Source organism: Lepidochelys olivacea (genome assembly GCF_965140295.1).
Source record: "Lepidochelys olivacea isolate rLepOli2 genome assembly, chromosome: 2".
Classification (NCBI taxonomy): domain Eukaryota; kingdom Metazoa; phylum Chordata; order Testudines; family Cheloniidae; genus Lepidochelys; species Lepidochelys olivacea.
The window spans coordinates 272008702-272027098 of NC_140412.1; the positions used below are offsets into that span (position 1 = coordinate 272008702).

At 52.1% G+C, this 18397-nt stretch overlaps 1 protein-coding gene across 3 annotated transcripts in view; it reads left to right on the top strand.

The window, feature by feature from the left end:
• The first annotated feature begins 5015 nt into the window (after positions 1–5015).
• Positions 5016–18397, top strand: part of SMARCD3 (SWI/SNF related BAF chromatin remodeling complex subunit D3) — a 229261-nt gene continuing 215879 nt past the window's right edge. The window contains exons 1-3 of one of the 3 annotated variants that reach the window (XM_084621529.1): positions 5016–5209; positions 9432–9627; positions 10972–11233. Coding sequence is in view for 1 of the 3 variants with exons in the window: in XM_084621528.1 (XP_084477654.1) it covers positions 11192–11233 (42 nt within the window). In the remaining 2 variants the exon portion in view is untranslated. The remainder of the gene's footprint in view (positions 5210–9431; positions 9628–10971; positions 11234–18397) is intronic. The other 2 variants (XM_084621528.1, XM_084621530.1) reach the window with 2 other exon arrangements.

Sequence of the window (18397 nt, forward strand, 5' to 3'; positions counted from 1 at the left end):
ATAAACCTGGAAATCCTGGGCACCCCATCATCTCAGGCATTGGCACCCTGACAGCAGGATTGTCTGGCTATGTAGACTCCCTCCTCAGGCCCTACGTTACCAGCACTCCCAGCTACCTTTGAGACACCACTGACTTCCTGAGGAAATTACAATCCATCGGTGATCTTCCTGATAACACCATCCTGGCCACTATGGATGCAGAAGCCCTCTACACCAACATTCCACACAAAGATGAACTACAAGCCGTCAAGAACACTATCCCCGATAATGTCATGGCTAACCTGGTGGCTGAACTTTGTGACTTTGTCCTTACCCATAACTATTTTACATTTGGGGACAATGTTTACCTTCAAATCAGCAGCACTGCTATGGGTACCCGCATGGCCCCACAGTATGCCAACATTTTTATGGCTGACTTAGAACAGCGCTTCCTCAGCTCTCGTCCCCTAACGCCCCTACTCTACTTGCGCTATATTGATGACATCTTCATCATCTAGACCCATGGAAAAGATGCCCTTGAGGAATTCCACCATGATTTCAACAATTTCCATCCCACCATCAACCTCCGCCTGGTCCAGTCCACACAAGAGATCCACTTCCTGGACACTACAGTGCTAATAAATGATGGTCACATAAACACCACCCTATACCGGAAGCCTACTGACCGCTATTCCTACCTACATGCCTCCAGCTTTCACCCTGACCACACCATACGATCCATTGTCTACAGCCAAGCTCTGTGATACAACCGCATTTGCTCCAACCCCTCAGACAGAGACAAACACCTATAAGATCTCTATCAAGCATTCTTACAACTACAATACCCACCTGCGGAAGTGAAGAAACAGATTGATAGAGCCAGAAGAGTTCCCAGAAGTCACCTATTACAGGACAGGCCTAACAAAGAAAATAACAGAACGCCACTAGCCGTCACCTTCAGCCCCCAACTAAAACCCCTCCAACGCATTATCAAGGATCTACAACCTATCCTAAAGGATGACCCAACACTCTCACAAATCTTGGGAGACAGGCCAGTCCTTGCCTACAGACAGCCCCCCAACCTGAAGCGAATACTCACCAGCAACCACATACCACACAACAGAACCACTAACCCAGGAACCTATCCTTGCAACATAGCCCGTTGCCAACTGTGTCCACATATCTATTCAGGGGACACCACCACAGGGCCTAATAACATCAGCCACACTATCAGAGGCTCGTTCACCTGCACACCTACCAATGTGATATATGCCATCATGTGCCAGCAATGCCCCTCTGCCATGTACATTGGTCAAACTGGACAGTCTCTACGTAAAAGAATAAATGGACACAAATCAGATGTCAAGAATTATAACATTCATAAACCAGTCGGAGAACACTTCAATCTCTCTGGTCACTTGATTTCTGATCTCAAAGTGACTATCCTTCAACAAAAAAACTTCAAAAACAGACTCCAACGAGAGACTGCTGAATTGGAATTAATTTGCAAATTGGATACAGTTAACTTAGGTTACTTTTTATAATGAATCAACCATTCCCAGTCTCTATTCAAACCTATTTCCCCTTGTTTATTCCTCCCTCCGCCCCCCACCACCCCACCCCCGTTCCTCAGAAGTTCTTGTTAAACCCTGGATTTTTGCTGGAAATGGCCCACCTTGATTATCATACACATTGTAAGAAGAGTGATCACTTTAGATAAGCTATTACCAACAGGAGAGTGGGGGCGGGGGGGGACGGGACCTGGATTTGTGCTGGAAATGGCCCACCTTGATTATCATACACATTGTAAGGAGAGTGATCACTTTAGATAAGCTATTACCAGCAGGAGAGTGGGGTGAGGGGAGAGAAAACCTTTTGTAGTGATAAATACCCATTTATTCATGGTCTGTGAGTATAAAAACATCTTCTGTATTTTCCACAGTATGCATCCGATGAAGTGAGCTGTAGCTCATGAAAGCTTATGCTCAAATAAATTGGTTAGTCTCTAAGGTGCCACAAGTACTCCAAGCCTTTTAAAGTCACCTATATTCCTCCCTCTATCTCTTTAAATTGGGGAAACAATTTGATATCAAGGCTTCCTGCAGAATTGGCTTCCCTTGGTCTCACCCTCCTTATCCTTCTATGGGACCTTTTGCTCTTCTGCTTCTCTCCACGTGCAGTTTATACTGATGGTGCTTTTCATGGTTTTTCCACTCTTCCACCTGGTGTTTTCACTGCTCTTCCTTAGGTTTTTGATGGTTCCTGTGGTCAGCTCACTCCCTTTCACAGTTTGCTAATCTCTGTTGCTCCTGACTGTGGAATCCTTTTGTTGACTCTTACTTGAGACTGACATGGAGACAAGAGGAAAGAGACAACAAAAAGAGTCCACAGCAGCTGTGTGTAGTGCTGACTTGGGTAAGATGGACTATGTTTTTATCTTTGCTTATCTGTGCTAACCCAAGGATTTCCCATTGCTGCATTCCAGTTGACTAATAAACCCTGCTCTGTTTGCAAAAGGCTGTCTGGTGTCACGTCAAATACTTGCTGAGGTACATTGATCCCCAAAGACTGTAAAAATCTCTGAATATGAGTCTACCTCAGTTGGACTTGCTGGGTAGAGCACACAGTGTGAAACAGGAATGATGGAGCCCAGAGGCTCAGGGCTGGTCTACACTACAAAATTAAGTTGACTTAGTCGACATACAGGCACCACAGCAATTAAAGTGATGGTTCACGTCCACATTTGCTCCTTCTGTGGGTGGTGCGTGTCCTCACCAGGAGCACTTTCACCAACTGAGGTGGGGCATTGTGGGACGCTGAGAGCTGGAGCCCAGCAGCTCTGCATGAAGGTCACAGCTACCCCAGCACTGACAGCTCAAGCTGTCAGCTAGACGCAGGCTCACAACAGCCCCCTCCCTCCCATCCCAGTGCTGACAGCCCAAACTATCAGCTGGGCATGGGGCTCATTGCTCGCCCCCCAGTACTGACAGCCTGAGCTGTCAACCTGGCACGGGACTCACATCTGCCCCCCAACCCTTGCACTGACAGCCCAAGTTGTCAGCAGGGCATGGGCTCACAGTCCCCCCCCCCATTGATGCCGGGGCAGAAGGGAGGGCTAAAACTGTGGGTGCTGGAGCAGAAGGGAGGGCTCCAGCTGTCAGCCTCACTGGGGGCTGGCAGCCAACAGGCTGTGTAAGTAACACAGTGTCTACACAGATACTGTGTCGCCCGAACTACAGTGACATAAGTGCTATGTCTCTCGTGGAGGTGGAGTTATTATGTTGGTGTAGCAGGGGACAGGGTAACAGGGCAGAAGCTGCACTCTAGTGCAGCCACGGAATAATTAGGTCTAGTGTAGACACTGCACTGCACTCTATAATTAGGTCTAGTGCAGACACTGAATAATTAGGTCTATGTAAGCTGCCTTGTGTTGACCTAACTCTGTAGTGTAGACCAGGCCTCAGTCTTGGAGGCATTCAGGCCTCGTGGCCTACCCTTAAGGGAGAGTGGGGTCTGGCACACTGAGGGGGTTCCTCCAAAGAACTGTGTAAAAGCTGGGGGATAGCACAAATCCTGTATATCTGTGGCGTGGGTGGGGAGCAGTTGGTGCCTGCTTGGTGGTCAGGGAGGGAGGGATGGTGCAGCTGTGTTGTCAGAGCCTGGTCCCTGGCAGGGGTTTGTGTGTTGGCACCTGGACCGTGTCAGGGGAGACATGTTAGTGCCTGGTCTCTGGCAGGGGGCCAGGGAGTATGGGGAGAGGGGTGTTGATGCCAGTCCCTGGAGGGGAGAGGGACAGGGAGTGGCAAGGGTGTGGGTGGTGCCCAGTCCCTGGGGGACAGGGAGGAGATGTGAGGGAAGGAAGAGTTGTCAGGGCCTGGTCCCTGTGTGAGGCATGGAGGTGGGGGAGGGGTGTGAGTCCCCAGCCTCTGGCTAAGGGGGGCAGAGGGGATGTTGGGGGGCAGGGGGATGTCAGTGCTCGGTTGAAGGGGGCTCAGTGGGTGTGGTGGGGAGGAGTGTCAGTGCCCGGGTGAGGGGGGCAGGGCTAAGGGAGGGGTCTCCGTGCCCAGCTGAGGGGTCAGAGGCTGGGAGGGAAGGGGTGTCAATACCTGGCTGAGGGGGACAGGGCTGGGGGAGGGGAGGGGAGGGGAGGGATGTCAGTGCCCGGGTGAGGGGGGCAGGGGCTGAGGGAGGGGTGTCAGTGCCTGACCGAGGGGGGCAGGGCTGGGGAAGGGGAGGGGTGTCAGTACCGGGCTGAGGAGGAAGCGGGTGTGGAAGGGGGAGGGGTGCCAGTGCCCGGCCGAGGGGGGCGGGGCTGGGGGAGGGGGAGGGGTGCCAGTGCCCGGCCGAGGGGGGCGGGGCTGGGGGAGGGGGAGGGGTGTCAGTGCCCGGCCGAGGGGGCAGGGGTGTGGAAGAGGGAGGGGTGTCAGTGCTCCGCCGAGGGGGGCGGGGAGGGGTGTCAGTGCCCGGCCGAGGGGGGCAGAGCGGGGGAGGAGAGGGGAGGGGACGGGTGTCAGTGCCCGGCCGAGGGGGCTGAGGGAGGGGGAGGGGTGTCAGTGCCCGGCCGAGGGGGCTGGGGGAGGGGGAGGGGTGTCAGTGCCCGGCCGAGGGGGGCAGGGCGGGGGAGGGGTGTCAGTGCCCGGCCGAGGGGGGCAGGGCGGGGGAGGGGGAGGGGTGTCAGTGCCCGGTCGAGGGGGGCAGGGCGGGGGAGGGGATGGGTGTCAGTGCCCGGCCGAGGGGGCTGGGGGAGGGGGAGGTGGGGAGGGGTGTCAGTGCCCGGCCGAGGGGGGCAGGGCTGGGGGAGGGGATGGGTGTCAGTGCCCGGTCGAGGGGGGCAGGGCGGGGGAGGGGGAGGAGGGGAGGGGTGTCAGTGCCCGGCCGAGGGGGGCAGGGCTGGGGGAGGGGGAGGAGGGGAGGGGTGTCAGTGCCCGGCCGAGGGGGGCAGGGCTGGGGGAGGGGATGGGTGTCAGTGCCCGGCCGAGGGGGGCAGGGCTGGGGAGAGGACGGGAGGGGTGTCAGTGCCCGGCCGGGACGGGAGGTTCCCGCGCTCCCGCTCGGCTCCGTGGCGCGGGAGGCTCTTTACCCCGATCCCTGACGGCCGCACTTTGCAGACGCTCCCTGCCGCCCGCCGCTCCCCGCATCGCCGCGCAGGCGCCCGCAGGCCCCGGGAGCGGAGCCGCGGCCCCGGGAGCGGGAGAGTCCGGGACCGGCGGGGAGGAGCATGGACGTGAGGGTGAGTGGGAGGGGTCCCGCCGCCCCCGGCTCCTTCCCTTGCCCCCCCCCCAGCCTCTCCTTTGGGGGAGACCGACCCGCCCCCCAAGCCTCGGGCACTGCCCCCCGCTGCCCCCCTCTGGGGAGACCGGCCCCCCCAGTCCCGGGCACTGCCCCCCGCCGCGCCCCTCCAGGGAGATCCGCCCCCCCCCAGCCCCGGGCACTGCCCCCCGCCGCGCCCCCCCCGCGCCCCTTCGGGAGACCGGCCCCCCCAGTCCCGGGCACTGCCCCCCGCCGCGCCCCTCCAGGGAGATCCGCCAGCCCCGGGCACTGCCCCCCGCCGCCCCCCTCTGGGGAGACCGGCCCCCCCAGTCCCGGGCACTGCCCCCCGCCGCGCCCCCCCCGTGCCCCTTCGGGAGACCGGCCCCCCCAGCCCCGGGCACTGCCCCCCGCCGCGCCTCCCCCGCGCCCCTTCGGGAGACCGGCCCCCCCAGTCCCGGGCACTGCCCCCCGCCGCGCCCCTCCAGGGAGATCCGCCAGCCCCGGGCACTGCCCCCCGCCGCCCCCCTCTGGGGAGACCGGCCCCCCCAGTCCCGGGCACTGCCCCCCGCCGCGCCCCCCCCGCGCCCCTTCGGGAGACCGGCCCCCCAGCCCCGGGCACTGCCCCCCGCCGCGCCCCTCCGGGGAGATCCGCCCCCCCGGGCACTGCCCCCCGCCGCGCCCCTCCAGGGAGATCCGCCCCCCCCAGCCTCGGGCACTGCCCCCCGCCGCCCCCCTCCGGGGAGATCCGCCCCCCCCAGCCCCGGGCACTGCCCCCCGCCGCGCCCCTCTGGGGAGACCCGCCCCCCCCAGCCCCGGGCACTGCCCCCCGCCGCGCCCCTCTGGGGAGACCCGCCCCCCCCAGCCCCGGGCACTGCCCCCCGCCGCGCCCCTCTGGGGAGACCCGCCCCCCCCAGCCCCGGGCACTGCCCCCCGCCGCGCCCCTCCGGGGAGACCCGCCCCCCCCAGCCCCGGGCACTGCCCCCCGCCGCGCCCCTCCGGGGAGACCCGCCCCCCCCAGCCCCGGGCACTGCCCCCCGCCGCGCCCCTCCGGGGAGACCCGCCCCCCCCAGCCCCGGGCACTGCCCCCCGCCGCGCCCCTCCGGGGAGACCCGCCCCCCCCAGCCCCGGGCACTGCCCCCCGCCGCGCCCCTCCGGGGAGACCCGCCCCCCCCAGCCCCGGGCACTGCCCCCCGCCGCGCCCCTCCGGGGAGACCCGCCCCCCCCAGCCCCGGGCACTGCCCCCCGCCGCGCCCCTCCGGGGAGACCCGCCCCCCCCAGCCCCGGGCACTGCCCCCCGCCGCGCCCCTCCGGGGAGACCCGCCCCCCCAGCCCCGGGCACTGCCCCCCGCCGCGCCCCTCCGGGGAGACCCGCCCCCCCCAGCCCCGGGCACTGCCCCCCGCCGCGCCCCTCCGGGGAGACCCGCCCCCCCCAGCCCCGGGCACTGCCCCCCGCCGCGCCCCTCCGGGGAGACCCGCCCCCCCCAGCCCCGGGCACTGCCCCCCGCCGCGCCCCTCCGGGGAGACCCGCCCCCCCCAGCCCCGGGCACTGCCCCCCGCCGCGCCCCTCCGGGGAGACCCGCCCCCCCCAGCCCCGGGCACTGCCCCCCGCCGCGCCCCTCCGGGGAGACCCGCCCCCCCCAGCCCCGGGCACTGCCCCCCGCCGCGCCCCTCTGGGGAGACCCGCCCCCCCCAGCCCCGGGCACTGCCCCCTTCCTGTCCCCTGTCGGGGTGACCGACCTCCTGCCCCCCACTCCTGGGTACTGTCCCCTCTCTGCCCCCTGTCGGGGAGACCGACCTCCTGGCCCCCAGCCCTGCCTACTGCCCTCTTTCCCTGAGCCCGCTGGGGAAGTCCGACCCCCAACTCCTTCCCTTGCTCCCTGCTGGGGGAGACTGATCCCTCAACCCCTTCCTCTGGTAGGGGGAGACTGACCCCCACCACCCCTTCCTCTGCCCCCTGCCGAGGGAAACTGACCCTCCAGCCGATTCCCCTGTCAGGGAGACCACCCCAGCCCCTTCCCTTGTCCCCAGTCCTGGATACTGCCCACTCCCCGGCCCCCCACTGGGGGAGACCGACCACCCCCTCACCTCAGGCACTGTGTCCTACTTCCCTCAGGTGAGACCAGCTGCTACCTACTGGCTCCTCCTGGGACAAATGAACTGCCCCCTGCTAGGAAAGATTGACCTCGACCAGTCCCAATGCTTGCTCCCCTGGCGTTAGGAGAGATCCAGCACCACTTCCTCACAGCCCCAGCAGTGCCTCTGGGGGAGACCCCCATTTTTGTGATATATCTTCTCCTACATGGCACTGTTCCCTGCCCCTGAGACATACCCTGGGGGCTGGGTCTGCCTTTGCCTTGAGATAGCTTAATTCTCCTGCCCCTGCTCAGTCTGGCGGTGCTACTGCTCCCACCTGCCCTGGAAGAGAGACATGCCTGGTACTACCCCCACCTGCCCTGGGGTAGAGATACTCTTTTTCCCCATCCCCACCCCCTGCACTGCCCTCTATCCAGCACTGCCCCCGTTCCCTTGGGGAGAGACTCCCCGCTTGGAATTGCTCTCAGCTTGCACTGCCCTCTGGCCCTAGGAGACAGACCCCTCTCTAGCATTGCCTTAGGCTGGGCACTGCCCCCATCCCCTGGAGAGACCCCTAGCACTACCCTCAGTCCAGCACTGTACCTCTGCTGTGTGATACCCCTAGTTCTGCCCTTAGCCTGGCACTCACTCCTGCCTTCGGAAAGGGACTCTTAGCACTGCTTCCTGTTCTTTCAACCTTGGCACCCTCCTTGCCTAGCACGGCCCTTCGGTCTGCAGTTTGTTACTATATGCCTCCACCTTACAAGCCTTGCTCCCTGCCTGCCAGGCCTGGCACTTTCACTTGCTTCTGCCTTGGCATTGTTCACCTGGCCTTACATGGCGCTGCTTCAGTTCATGCCACTGTCCACTATGTGGTACTGCCCAGATCCTCCTAATTATTTCTGGATCTACTGCTGGGCACTGTTAACAAGTCCATCTGCCCACACTGTCCCATGTCCCCTGTCCGCTTTCCCCTGCTTGGCTCTGCCAAGCAGCTGCTTTGGCACATTGTGGCTCTGACCAGATATTGCTGCTCACTTATTCCAAAATGGCACCACACATTGCATGGTCCATACCTTGGTCTCTTGCACAGTCTGCCTTAGTGCTGCGCATTTTCTACCTGCCCATCTCCATTTCTGCCTGTTAGCCCATACCTTGTTTTGGCAGTGCTGGATCTGGACCCATGCCCTGCTCTTCAGCCCTGGCAGAGTTGGTTCTTTTGCCATGACAGAGCAGGCTGAACACCGCTGCTCTGCTCATCTGACTTAGTACTGCTACATGAACATCCTCTCCTCTCGGTCCATCTGCTCTTGGAACATCTGGATCGTCAGCGAGCACCCTGCTGGCCTCAACACAGCTGGGTATTAAACTACCCTCCCTGTACATCCCTATGAGCACAGCTGTGTTTTCCTCTCTCCACTTGCTGTGATACAGCCTCGCCTTACTTCCTGGCTTGCAGAGTTAGTGTGATGTGCCATCCCTCTTCCACAGGCATAGCTCGATTGTCACACTCTTCCCAAGGAGCAGCTGTATTGACATCCTCTTTTCCACAGACAGAGCTGGATCTGCATCCCCTTCCCCAGGAACGGCAGGATCTGCTCTGGACTTGCCCTGGCAGAGATGACTCTGCACCCACTTGTGTTGCCCATGTTGCCCATCAACAGCTCCATTCCAACCTACCTACCCCAGGATATTTGGATCTTACCCTACCCTCCTTACACATTTCTATTTACATCTCCTTACCTGCCTTAGCACAGCTAGTTCTGCACCTTCCATGTTCTGGTACAGCTGAGGTAACAGTGTCTCTGCTAAAACATTGTACTTTGCTGTCTGTCTTTTGTAGCCTTTTTTTATACACCAGCAAACTGACACTTACAGCTCCTGAACTAGTTCACTTTCCCCAAAATAGCCAGAGTCCAGATGTGCCCAACAGCAGGAATATAGCCTGGAACAGCAATATCAGTAAACACTCTCCACTCTTCCTTCAACATCTGGGGCTGATAGCCTCTCTATCTTTCTTCTCTCAGCTTGCAAAGGTACATTTTGGGTCAGCACTGACCCAGCAAGTTCACACTGATTTGTTGTGTTCATCTCTTCCCTCCCACTCACTGCCTGCCTTCTCCTTTCAGAGCTGGATTCGAATGTATCCTGGGTTTGCTGCGTTACAGCAGTTCCTGCTTCAGTTAGATCAGAACCTTCCCTGCTAATTCATCATGACATAACCAACCAGCCACCTCCCCCTGCACAGCTGGATAAGCTTCTTGTTTCCCATTGTTCCAAGCACATGTGACTCAAGGCCTTCATCATCCACCTAGTCTGGTACAGGTAGGTTTAACCCTTTGGAAAGCAGATTGTTCCTGGTGGGAAGGAAGATGTATATGGTTTGCATGAGATAGGGAGAACCTCTGGGGCTGGCAATCTTGGGTATGTTAGGACTGTTGCCTGGAGTCAGTCCTAGACTGAGCTGCTCCTTCAGGTACTCACAAAAAGAAAAGGAGTACTTGTGGCACCTTAGAGACTAACCAGTTTATTTGAGCATCCAATGAAGTGAGCTGTAGCTCACGAAAGCTTATGCTCAAATAAATTGGTTAGTCTCTAAGGTGCCAGAAGTACTCCTTTTCTTTTTGCGAATACAGACTAACACAGCTGCTACTCTGAATCCTTCAGTACTGGATATCTTAGCTGGTGCTCTGATTAGTTAAGATCCAAATATACTGGGGTAGATAGGCTGGAATGGAGTTGTTGATTACCATCATGGCTGGTAGAGAGGAGACTAACATGGGCAAAGCAGGGAGTTTGACTTGGAGAGTGAGAGGTAGCCATTGAGAAAGTAAACGAGTGCCTGTTGTGGGGGAGAAGGGAAGAGGAGGAGCTTAAGGTGTTCATTCACAGTAACTCCTCCTCCATTCACTAAGGGTGATTGATGCTTGCCAGGCTGTCATTGACTTGTACAGGTATCATGCTTATCTTTGCACCATTCCTAAATCAACATTTTTTGAGTTCCCATTTCCTTTATGTAGTGTCACACAGTAAATTCTCCTCCTCCTGCTATTCCTCCATCCCTGGCCTCCATAGATACCCACTGGTTAACTCTACATTTACACTAACATACTAGAATCTCCAGTTCAATTCTTTCATCTTTAGTGTCACTTCCACTGGAGCATTTCCAGATGAGCCATACTGCCTCCTGCTGCTCGGTCACTTCTTTACAGTTTCTCTAACCGGTATTCTCTTTTCCATGGTTGGATCAGTCCCTTTTTTCCTGCTTAGACTTGCAAAGTTCACTTCAGTGGTCACTGGTGGTAAGAGTAGTGGACGAACACAGTGTTACCCTAGTGAAGGTAACAATTTTATAGTTTGGGATTATACCATTATGATCCGCCAGTTTGGCCGCCTGCGCAATCCTGGCTAGAGAATCTCTCCTGGTGATTCCTGCATCAAGTTCATCACTTCTGGCTGAGCTAGAGCATGTTGCTGAGTGAAAGACACCCAGTCTTGCTTTATAGATTCGAAGTGATGGAGAATTCACTGTGGCCCAGGTAAGTTGTTCTGGTGGTTAATTACCCTTACTGGTAAAAATTTGTGTTATGTCTAGTCTGAATTTGTCTAACTTCTGCTTCCAGTTAGTGGATCTTGATGACTGAAAACTTAATACCTCATCTTTTCCAGTCCAGTTGGTGCAGCTGAACCACTTCATGGAGTTTTAAAGCCAGAAGGGACCATTATGGTAATCCAGTCTTACCTACTGCATAAGACAGGTCAGAGAATTACACCTAGTGAATTCCTGCGTCCAGCCTAAGAGCGTACCTTTTAGAAAGGCATACAGTCTTGACTTATAGACTCCTCATGAAGTACTCTTGCTCAACATCTGGCAAAGATTGGGGCATGGATGAAAGCTGGCTGGCAGAGGCTCGACTCAGATAAGAACAAGGTAATGCTGGAAAGTTGGGGGAAGCAACTGGAAAGAATGGTAGCGATTATCAGTCTGCTTGGTCGAGGGAGTGCACCTCCCATTTATACTCTTGTTTGCCATTTAGGGACTCTGTTAGGTCTTAGACAGCCGCTGGATACCCCAATAGCAGCTGTGGCCAAATTGCTTTTTCCCTTCTGCGTTTGGCAAGGAGGGTGCAACATTTGCTTTCCAATTCTGAGACCTCATTACAGTTGTCCCTGTCACTGTCACCTCAATACTAGACTATTGCAGTGTGCTCTACATTGGTTTACACCTTAAGGTCATCTGGCAGCTGAAGTTACTGCTGAATGAGTTTGTCTGCCAACTTGTTTGCATGTTGGTGTTCGAGAGTCTGAGGAGTTTGGGATGGAATTTAAGGTGTTGCTTTTGACCTACAAAACTCTAAAAGGTTTGGGACCTGCCTCTCTCCCAGTGTGAAGTTGCTACAGTGGTGTTCAGTGGGAGACCTCAAGGTAACAGCCTGATACTTTAAACAGAAGGGAGATGGAGGAAGGGTATTTTTCTTAAGGGGCCCTTTGACTCTGGATTTGGCTAATTTTCCAAGCCCTGTCCAGCAAAGCTTGGACCATTATAACTAAGACCCTACTTGAATCGTGGGATCATATTCAAATAATTACGGTTGAGTTGAGAACAAGACATGGAAAATCATGGAAAAGTACTAATGGACATTTATTAATAGCAGTAATTTGGAAAAGCCAGAGTAGACCTACTTGTTTAAGAAAAATTTGCTGGAACGATATAAACACTCAAGTATTATGTTATGCCTGCTAATTTTTTTGATAACCAGACATTTTGCTGTAACTATATTAAACATTCATTTAAAAAAAAGAAAGTGACCCATACAATATAAAATTTAAAAGATTAAAAGTCTTAACATAACTGCTGTAGAAATCGACTCCAGTCCACTTTAGCCTTCAAAATTTTACAGGCATTATATGTTAGTGCAGTACTAATTGCATACTCAAAATACATGCAAAATTGTGGACTGTGCAAAGTAAGCCAATTAAAATCCAAATTGCAGTAGAAGCCTAATGTTGTGGGATCTACAACTTCCACAATATTGCAAATGAGGTAGGGGCTTAGTTATGACATTCAGGGCATGCTGTAAGACTCAACTTTTTTCCTAGGGTTTTCTGGAAAGGTTCATATTTTGAGATGGGGAGGATTCAAAATCTTTTATGGATAGCTCTCTTTGTATGTATTCAGTTGTGTAGAGGTGCCGTAATCCTGCATAGTTAATTACTTTTAGACAAATGTAAATAACTAAAATAGACAACCCTAAGGTGCCACAAGTACTCCTCGTTCTTTTTGCTGATACAGACTAACACGGCTACCACTCTGATACATGTCTTTGTAGCTCATACTAACAAGTATTTGTATTACACTCTCCGGAATGTATTCATGCCATATATAGTGACTACTAAATGTTCTCATCTCACAATGTGTATTGCTCAAAAATGTCCTCAGATGGATTCATTAACTGCTTTCAGCACAGAGACTGGTATGCTGTGGGCAAGTATGTCTGGTATTTAGCAACTTAACATGGGGTCCTTAACACGGGGACCATAAGGCAGAACTAGCACTTTATATAGCGGATAAGTATCCCTTGAGTTTCAAGGATGCTTGTTGGGTAAGAAGTGAGAGACAGTTCTAAATATAAATGACAGTGTGCAATGACAGAACTCATAGAATATCAGGGTTGGAAGGGACCTCAGGAGGTCATCTAGTCCAACCCCTGCTCAAAGCAGGACCAGTTCTCAACTAAATCATCCCAGCCAGGGCTTTGTCAAGCCTGAGCTTAAAAACTAATGGAGAGATTCAAGAAATTGGGTGATGTGGTCAGAGTGGTGGCAGAAGAAGGTCATTTCATGACTTTGCTTCTATGACCTCTCTGGCCTTGACAACTGTCAACCTTGTCCCTTACAAATCTATTTAGTATACTTCTGCGAAGATCATCTTCCTGGCCTGTCACTTTGATTATGTCACCCTTCTTTTTAGTCCCTCTGCTAGCTCCTCCTCCCACGTATCCGACACAAACTTCCTGTCCTTACCTTCAAGGCCTTTCATAACTTAGCCCTGCCCTGTCTATCCTTCCTGTTATCACAACATTGATCCTCACCTTTGCCACAGATAGGTGTCAAGGTCCATGGATAGATGTCCTCTTTTTTAAAAAGTGAAGCCCTAGAGTAGAGGTTGCAGAGGTGTGTCAAATGCTTTTAACTTTGTCATCTTTTACTCTTTGCTTTAAAATTTGGCACATTCTGTGGGAATGAAATTTTTGCATGCTTTTAGTAAAGTGGTTCAGTTGTTTTCAAGAACCAGGAGGGTGGAGAAGAAATACAATTTTGCAATTATAAAAATGCATTGTGGCCCTTTTTTGTTGTTGTTGTTTGCACAGCTCTAGTGCCTCAGTGGAAAATGGTATAAATGTGCATTTGACACGGTTTTGCATATGGTCCTTAGATTACAGTGTGCCTTTTGGTGGTCTGATGAAAATTGGACTTGATTTGGTGAAATTACAAGGGTTTTAAAAAACGTATTTTGTACATATTGGGTGCTCTCAATAAAACAATTGGTTACTGTTCCCCTGGCAGCACGTGTGCTGTATGGAAATTGAGTAAAATTCTTTATTTACAAGGTGATGTCATGGAGGAGAAGTGGAGTTGAATTTGTAAATGTTAGGCAGTTGAGTGGGAAATTACTTTTAAGTGACCCATAGATAATTTAAAAAAAATAAAAAGGTTTGGTCTTTTCTGCTGCTTTTTATGGTAGAAAATGAAGAGCTGGAAGTGTTTTAGGGGGTTTCTGTGTTTGTTTTTCCCCTTAGAAGTACATAGGGACAGGCCCAAACCAGACCCTAGGGACAGCTTCCTGTACTGATAGTGGCCAATACCAGCTGCTGCAGAGGGGAGGCCCAAGAAACCTTGCAATAAATGGTTATTCATAGATTCTTAGAGTTTAAGGCCAGAAGGGATTATCTAGTCCAGGGGTGGCCAATGGAGAAGTGGCTCTTCAGAAGTTAATATGTGGCTCCTTGTACAGGCACCGACTTCGGGGCTGGAGCTACAAGCATCAACTTTCCAATGGGTCAGGGGGTGTTCACTGCTCAACCCTTGGCTCTGCCGCAGGCCCTGCCTCCACTCCACTACTTCCTGAGCCTGCTATACCCTTGCTCCTCCCCCTTCCTCCTCCCAGCCTCCTGCACGCTACGAAACAGCTGATTGGGAGGTGCGGGGAGGGAGGGGGAGGCGCTGATTGGCAGGGCTGCCAGTGGGAGGGAGGCACTGGGAATGGGGTGGGAGGGAAGCTGTTGGGGGGGCTGCTGATGTATTACTGTGGCTCTTTGGCAATATACATTGGTAAATTCTGGCTCCTTCTCAGGCTCAGGTTGGCCACCCCAATCTACTCTGACCTCCTTGATAGCACAGGTCCTGTATTGACCCAATAATTTATGTGTGACTAAAGCATAAGTTGGTGTTTGGTTAAACCATATCTTCCAGAAAAGCATCCAGTCTGGATTTGAAGATTATCCTTGTGTTATTTGTTAAGAACATAAGACTAAGTGTTATTTGTTGGTAAAGTGCTTTTAATTTATCTAAATTCCATGTATACTTTACAAGGCTCTGAAGTGGTGTAGGGTGGAAGATTTTGGTTTTGCGGAACATTGGTTCACCTTCTGTTGGAAGAGGGGGCTGTATAGTTTGAGATGGCCTTCACCTCTGCAGAAGGGGGACGAATATTCTTGGTGGCTAGAATAGTCAGGAGGGTGTTAAACTAATAAGAAAAGAGGAGGATAAAAAGAGGAAAGATATGAGAACTCAACACAAAATTGAGATGTTGAAAATAAAATTAATAAATGACATGGAGAGAAGAAATTATTGAGTTGCCTATGTACCAAGGCTGGGAGCATGGGTAACAAACGAGGGTTTGGAATTGCTCATTTATGAGAACAAAATTTGATCTAGTTTAGAGGTTCTCAAACTTCATTGCACTGTGACCCCCTTCTGACAACAAAAATTGCTACAAAAAGAAAAGGAGTACTCGTGGCACCTTAGAGACTAACCAATTTACTTGAGCATGAGCTTTCGTGAGCTACAGCATGCGATGAAGTGAGCTGTAGCTCACAAAAGCCCATGCTCAAATAAATTGGTTAGTTTCTAAGGTGCCACAAGTACTCCTTTTCTTTTGGCGAAGACAGACTAACACGGCTGTTACTCTGAAAAAAATTACTACACAACTCTGGGAGGGGGGACTGAAGCCTGAGCCCGGGACAGTGTCTGCAGGTTTGGCCGATCGCAGCTCCCGCTGGCCACGGTTCGCCGTTCCAGGCCAATGGGGGCTGCGGGAAGCGGCTTGGGGCAAGGGATGTGCTGGCCGCCACTTCCTGCAGCCCCCATTGGCCTGGAACAGTGAACCGCAGCCAGTGGGAGCTGCGATCAGCTGAACCTGTGAACGCTGCAGGTAAACAAACTGTCCCGGCCCACCAGCGGATTTCTCTGATGGGCCGCATGCCAAAGGTTGCCAATCCCTGATACAAAATTAATATGGCACACATTAAATTGAGGCCTGTCAGTTAACCAGCTTTAAATCCATTTAATGTGTGCCATATTAATTTTGTATCAGGGATTGGCAACCTTTGGCATGCGGCCCATCAGAGAAATCCGCTGGTGGGCCGGGACAGTTTGTTTACCTGCAGCGTTCACAGGTTCAGCTGATCGCAGCTCCCACTGGCTGCGGTTCACTGTTCCAGGCCAATGGGGGCTGCAGGAAGTGGCGGCCAGCACATCCCTTGCCCCAAGCCGCTTCCCGCAGCCCCCATTGGCCTGGAACAGTGAACCGCAGCCAGTGGGAGCTGCGATCAGCTGAACCTGTGAACGCTGCAGGTAAACAAACTGTCCCGGCCCACCAGCGGATTTCTCTGATGGGCCGCATGCCAAAGGTTGCCAATCCCTGATACAAAATTAATATGGCACACATTAAATGGATTTAAAGCTGGTTAACTGACAGGCCTCAAAGTTTAATTGTAAGCGAAGACTAATCATCATATGGATGTGTTTCTAGTGGGGTCCCACAGGGATCAGTTCTTGATGCTACGCTGTTTGACATTTTTTTATCAATGACCTGGAAGAAAATATAAAATCATCACTGATAAAATTTGCAGATAACACACAAATTGGGGGAGTTGTAAATAATGAAGAGGACAGATCACTGATACAGAGAGATCTTGATTCCTTGGTAAGCTGGGTGCAAGCAAACAATATGTTTTAATATGGCTAAATGCAAATGTATACATCCAGGAAGAAAGAACGTATGCCATACTTACAGGATGCGGGACTCCATCCTGAGAAGCAGTGACTCTGGAAAAGATTTGGGGTAGTGGTGGATAATCAGCTGAACATGAGCTGCCAGTGCAATCCTTGGATGTATAAATGGGTATCTTGAGTAGGAGTAGAGGTTATTTTTAGGGCTGTCAAGCGATTAATCGTACTGTTAATAATAGAATACCATTTATTTAAATATTTTTGATGTTTTCTACATTTTCAAATATGTTGATTTCAGTTACAAACAGAATACAAAGTGTACAGTGTTCACTTTATATTTATTTTTAATTACAAGTGTTTGCACTGTAAAGACTCAAGAAATAGTATTTTTCAATTCACCTAGTACGGGTACTGTAGTGCAATCTCTTTATCATGAAAGTTGAACTTACCAATATAGAATTATGTACCAAAAAACTGCATTCAAAAATAGAACAGTGTAAAATTTTAAAACTTGCAAGTCCACTCAGTTCTACTTCTTGTTCAGCCAATCGCTCAGACAAACAAGTTTGTTTACATTTGCAGGAGATAATGCTGCCCGCTTCTTGTTTACAATGTCACTTGAAAGTGAGAACAGGCATTCTTATGGCACTGTTGTAGCCGGAGTCATAAGATATTTACGTGCCAGATGTGCTAAAGATTCACATGTCCCTTCATGCTTCAACCACCATTCCAGGGGACATGCGTCCATGCTGATGACTGGTTCTGCTGGAAAACCATCCAAAGCAGTGCCGATTGATGCATGTTCATTTTCATCCTCTGAGTCAGATGCTACCGGCAGAAGGTTGATTTTCTTTTTGGTGGTTCAGGTTCTGTAGTTTCTGCATCAGAGTGTTGCTCTTTTAAGACTTCTGAAAGCATGCTCCCTACCTCGTCCCTCTCAGATTTTGGAGGGCACTTCAGATTCTTAAATCTTGGGTAGAGTGCTGTAGCTATCTTTACAAATCTCGCATTGTTACCTTCTATGCGTTTTGTCAAGTCTGCAGTGAAAGTGTTCTTAAAACGTACAACAACATGTGCTGGGTCATCATTCGAGACTGTCATAACATGAAATATATGGAAGAATGCGGGTAAAACAGAGCAGGGGATGTACAATTCTCCCCCAAGGAGTTCAATCACAAATTTAATTAACTCATAATTTTTTTAACGAGCGTCACCAGCATGGAAGCATGTCCTCTGGAATGGTGGCTGAAGCATGAAGGGGCATACAAATGTTTAGCATATCTGGCATGTAAATACCTTGCACTGCTGGCTACAGAAGTGCCATGCAAATGCCTGTTCTCACTTTCTGGTGACATTGTAAATAAGAGGACAGCATTATCTCCTGTAAATGTAAAGAAACTTGTTTGTCTTAGCAATTGGCTGAACAAGAAGTAGGACTGAGTGGACTTGTATGCTCTGAAGTTTTAAATTGTTTTGTTTTTGAGTTCAGTTATGTAACAAAAAAAAATCTACATTTGTAAATTGCACTTTCAGGACAAAGAGATTGCATTACAGTACTTATATGAGGTGAATTGAAAAATACTATTTCTTCTGTTTATCATTTTTACAGTATAAATATTTTGTAATCAAAATATAAACTTTGATTTCACTTACAACACAGAATACAAGATATATATGAAAATGTAGAAAAACATCCAAAATATTTAATAAATTTCAATTGGTATTTTCTTGTTTAACAGTGCAATTCGAACTGCGATTAATTGCGATTAATTTTTTTGAGTTAATTGCGTGAGTTAACTGTGATTAATCGGCAGGCCTAGTTATTTTATCTCTATATTTGACATTGGTGTGACCGATGCTG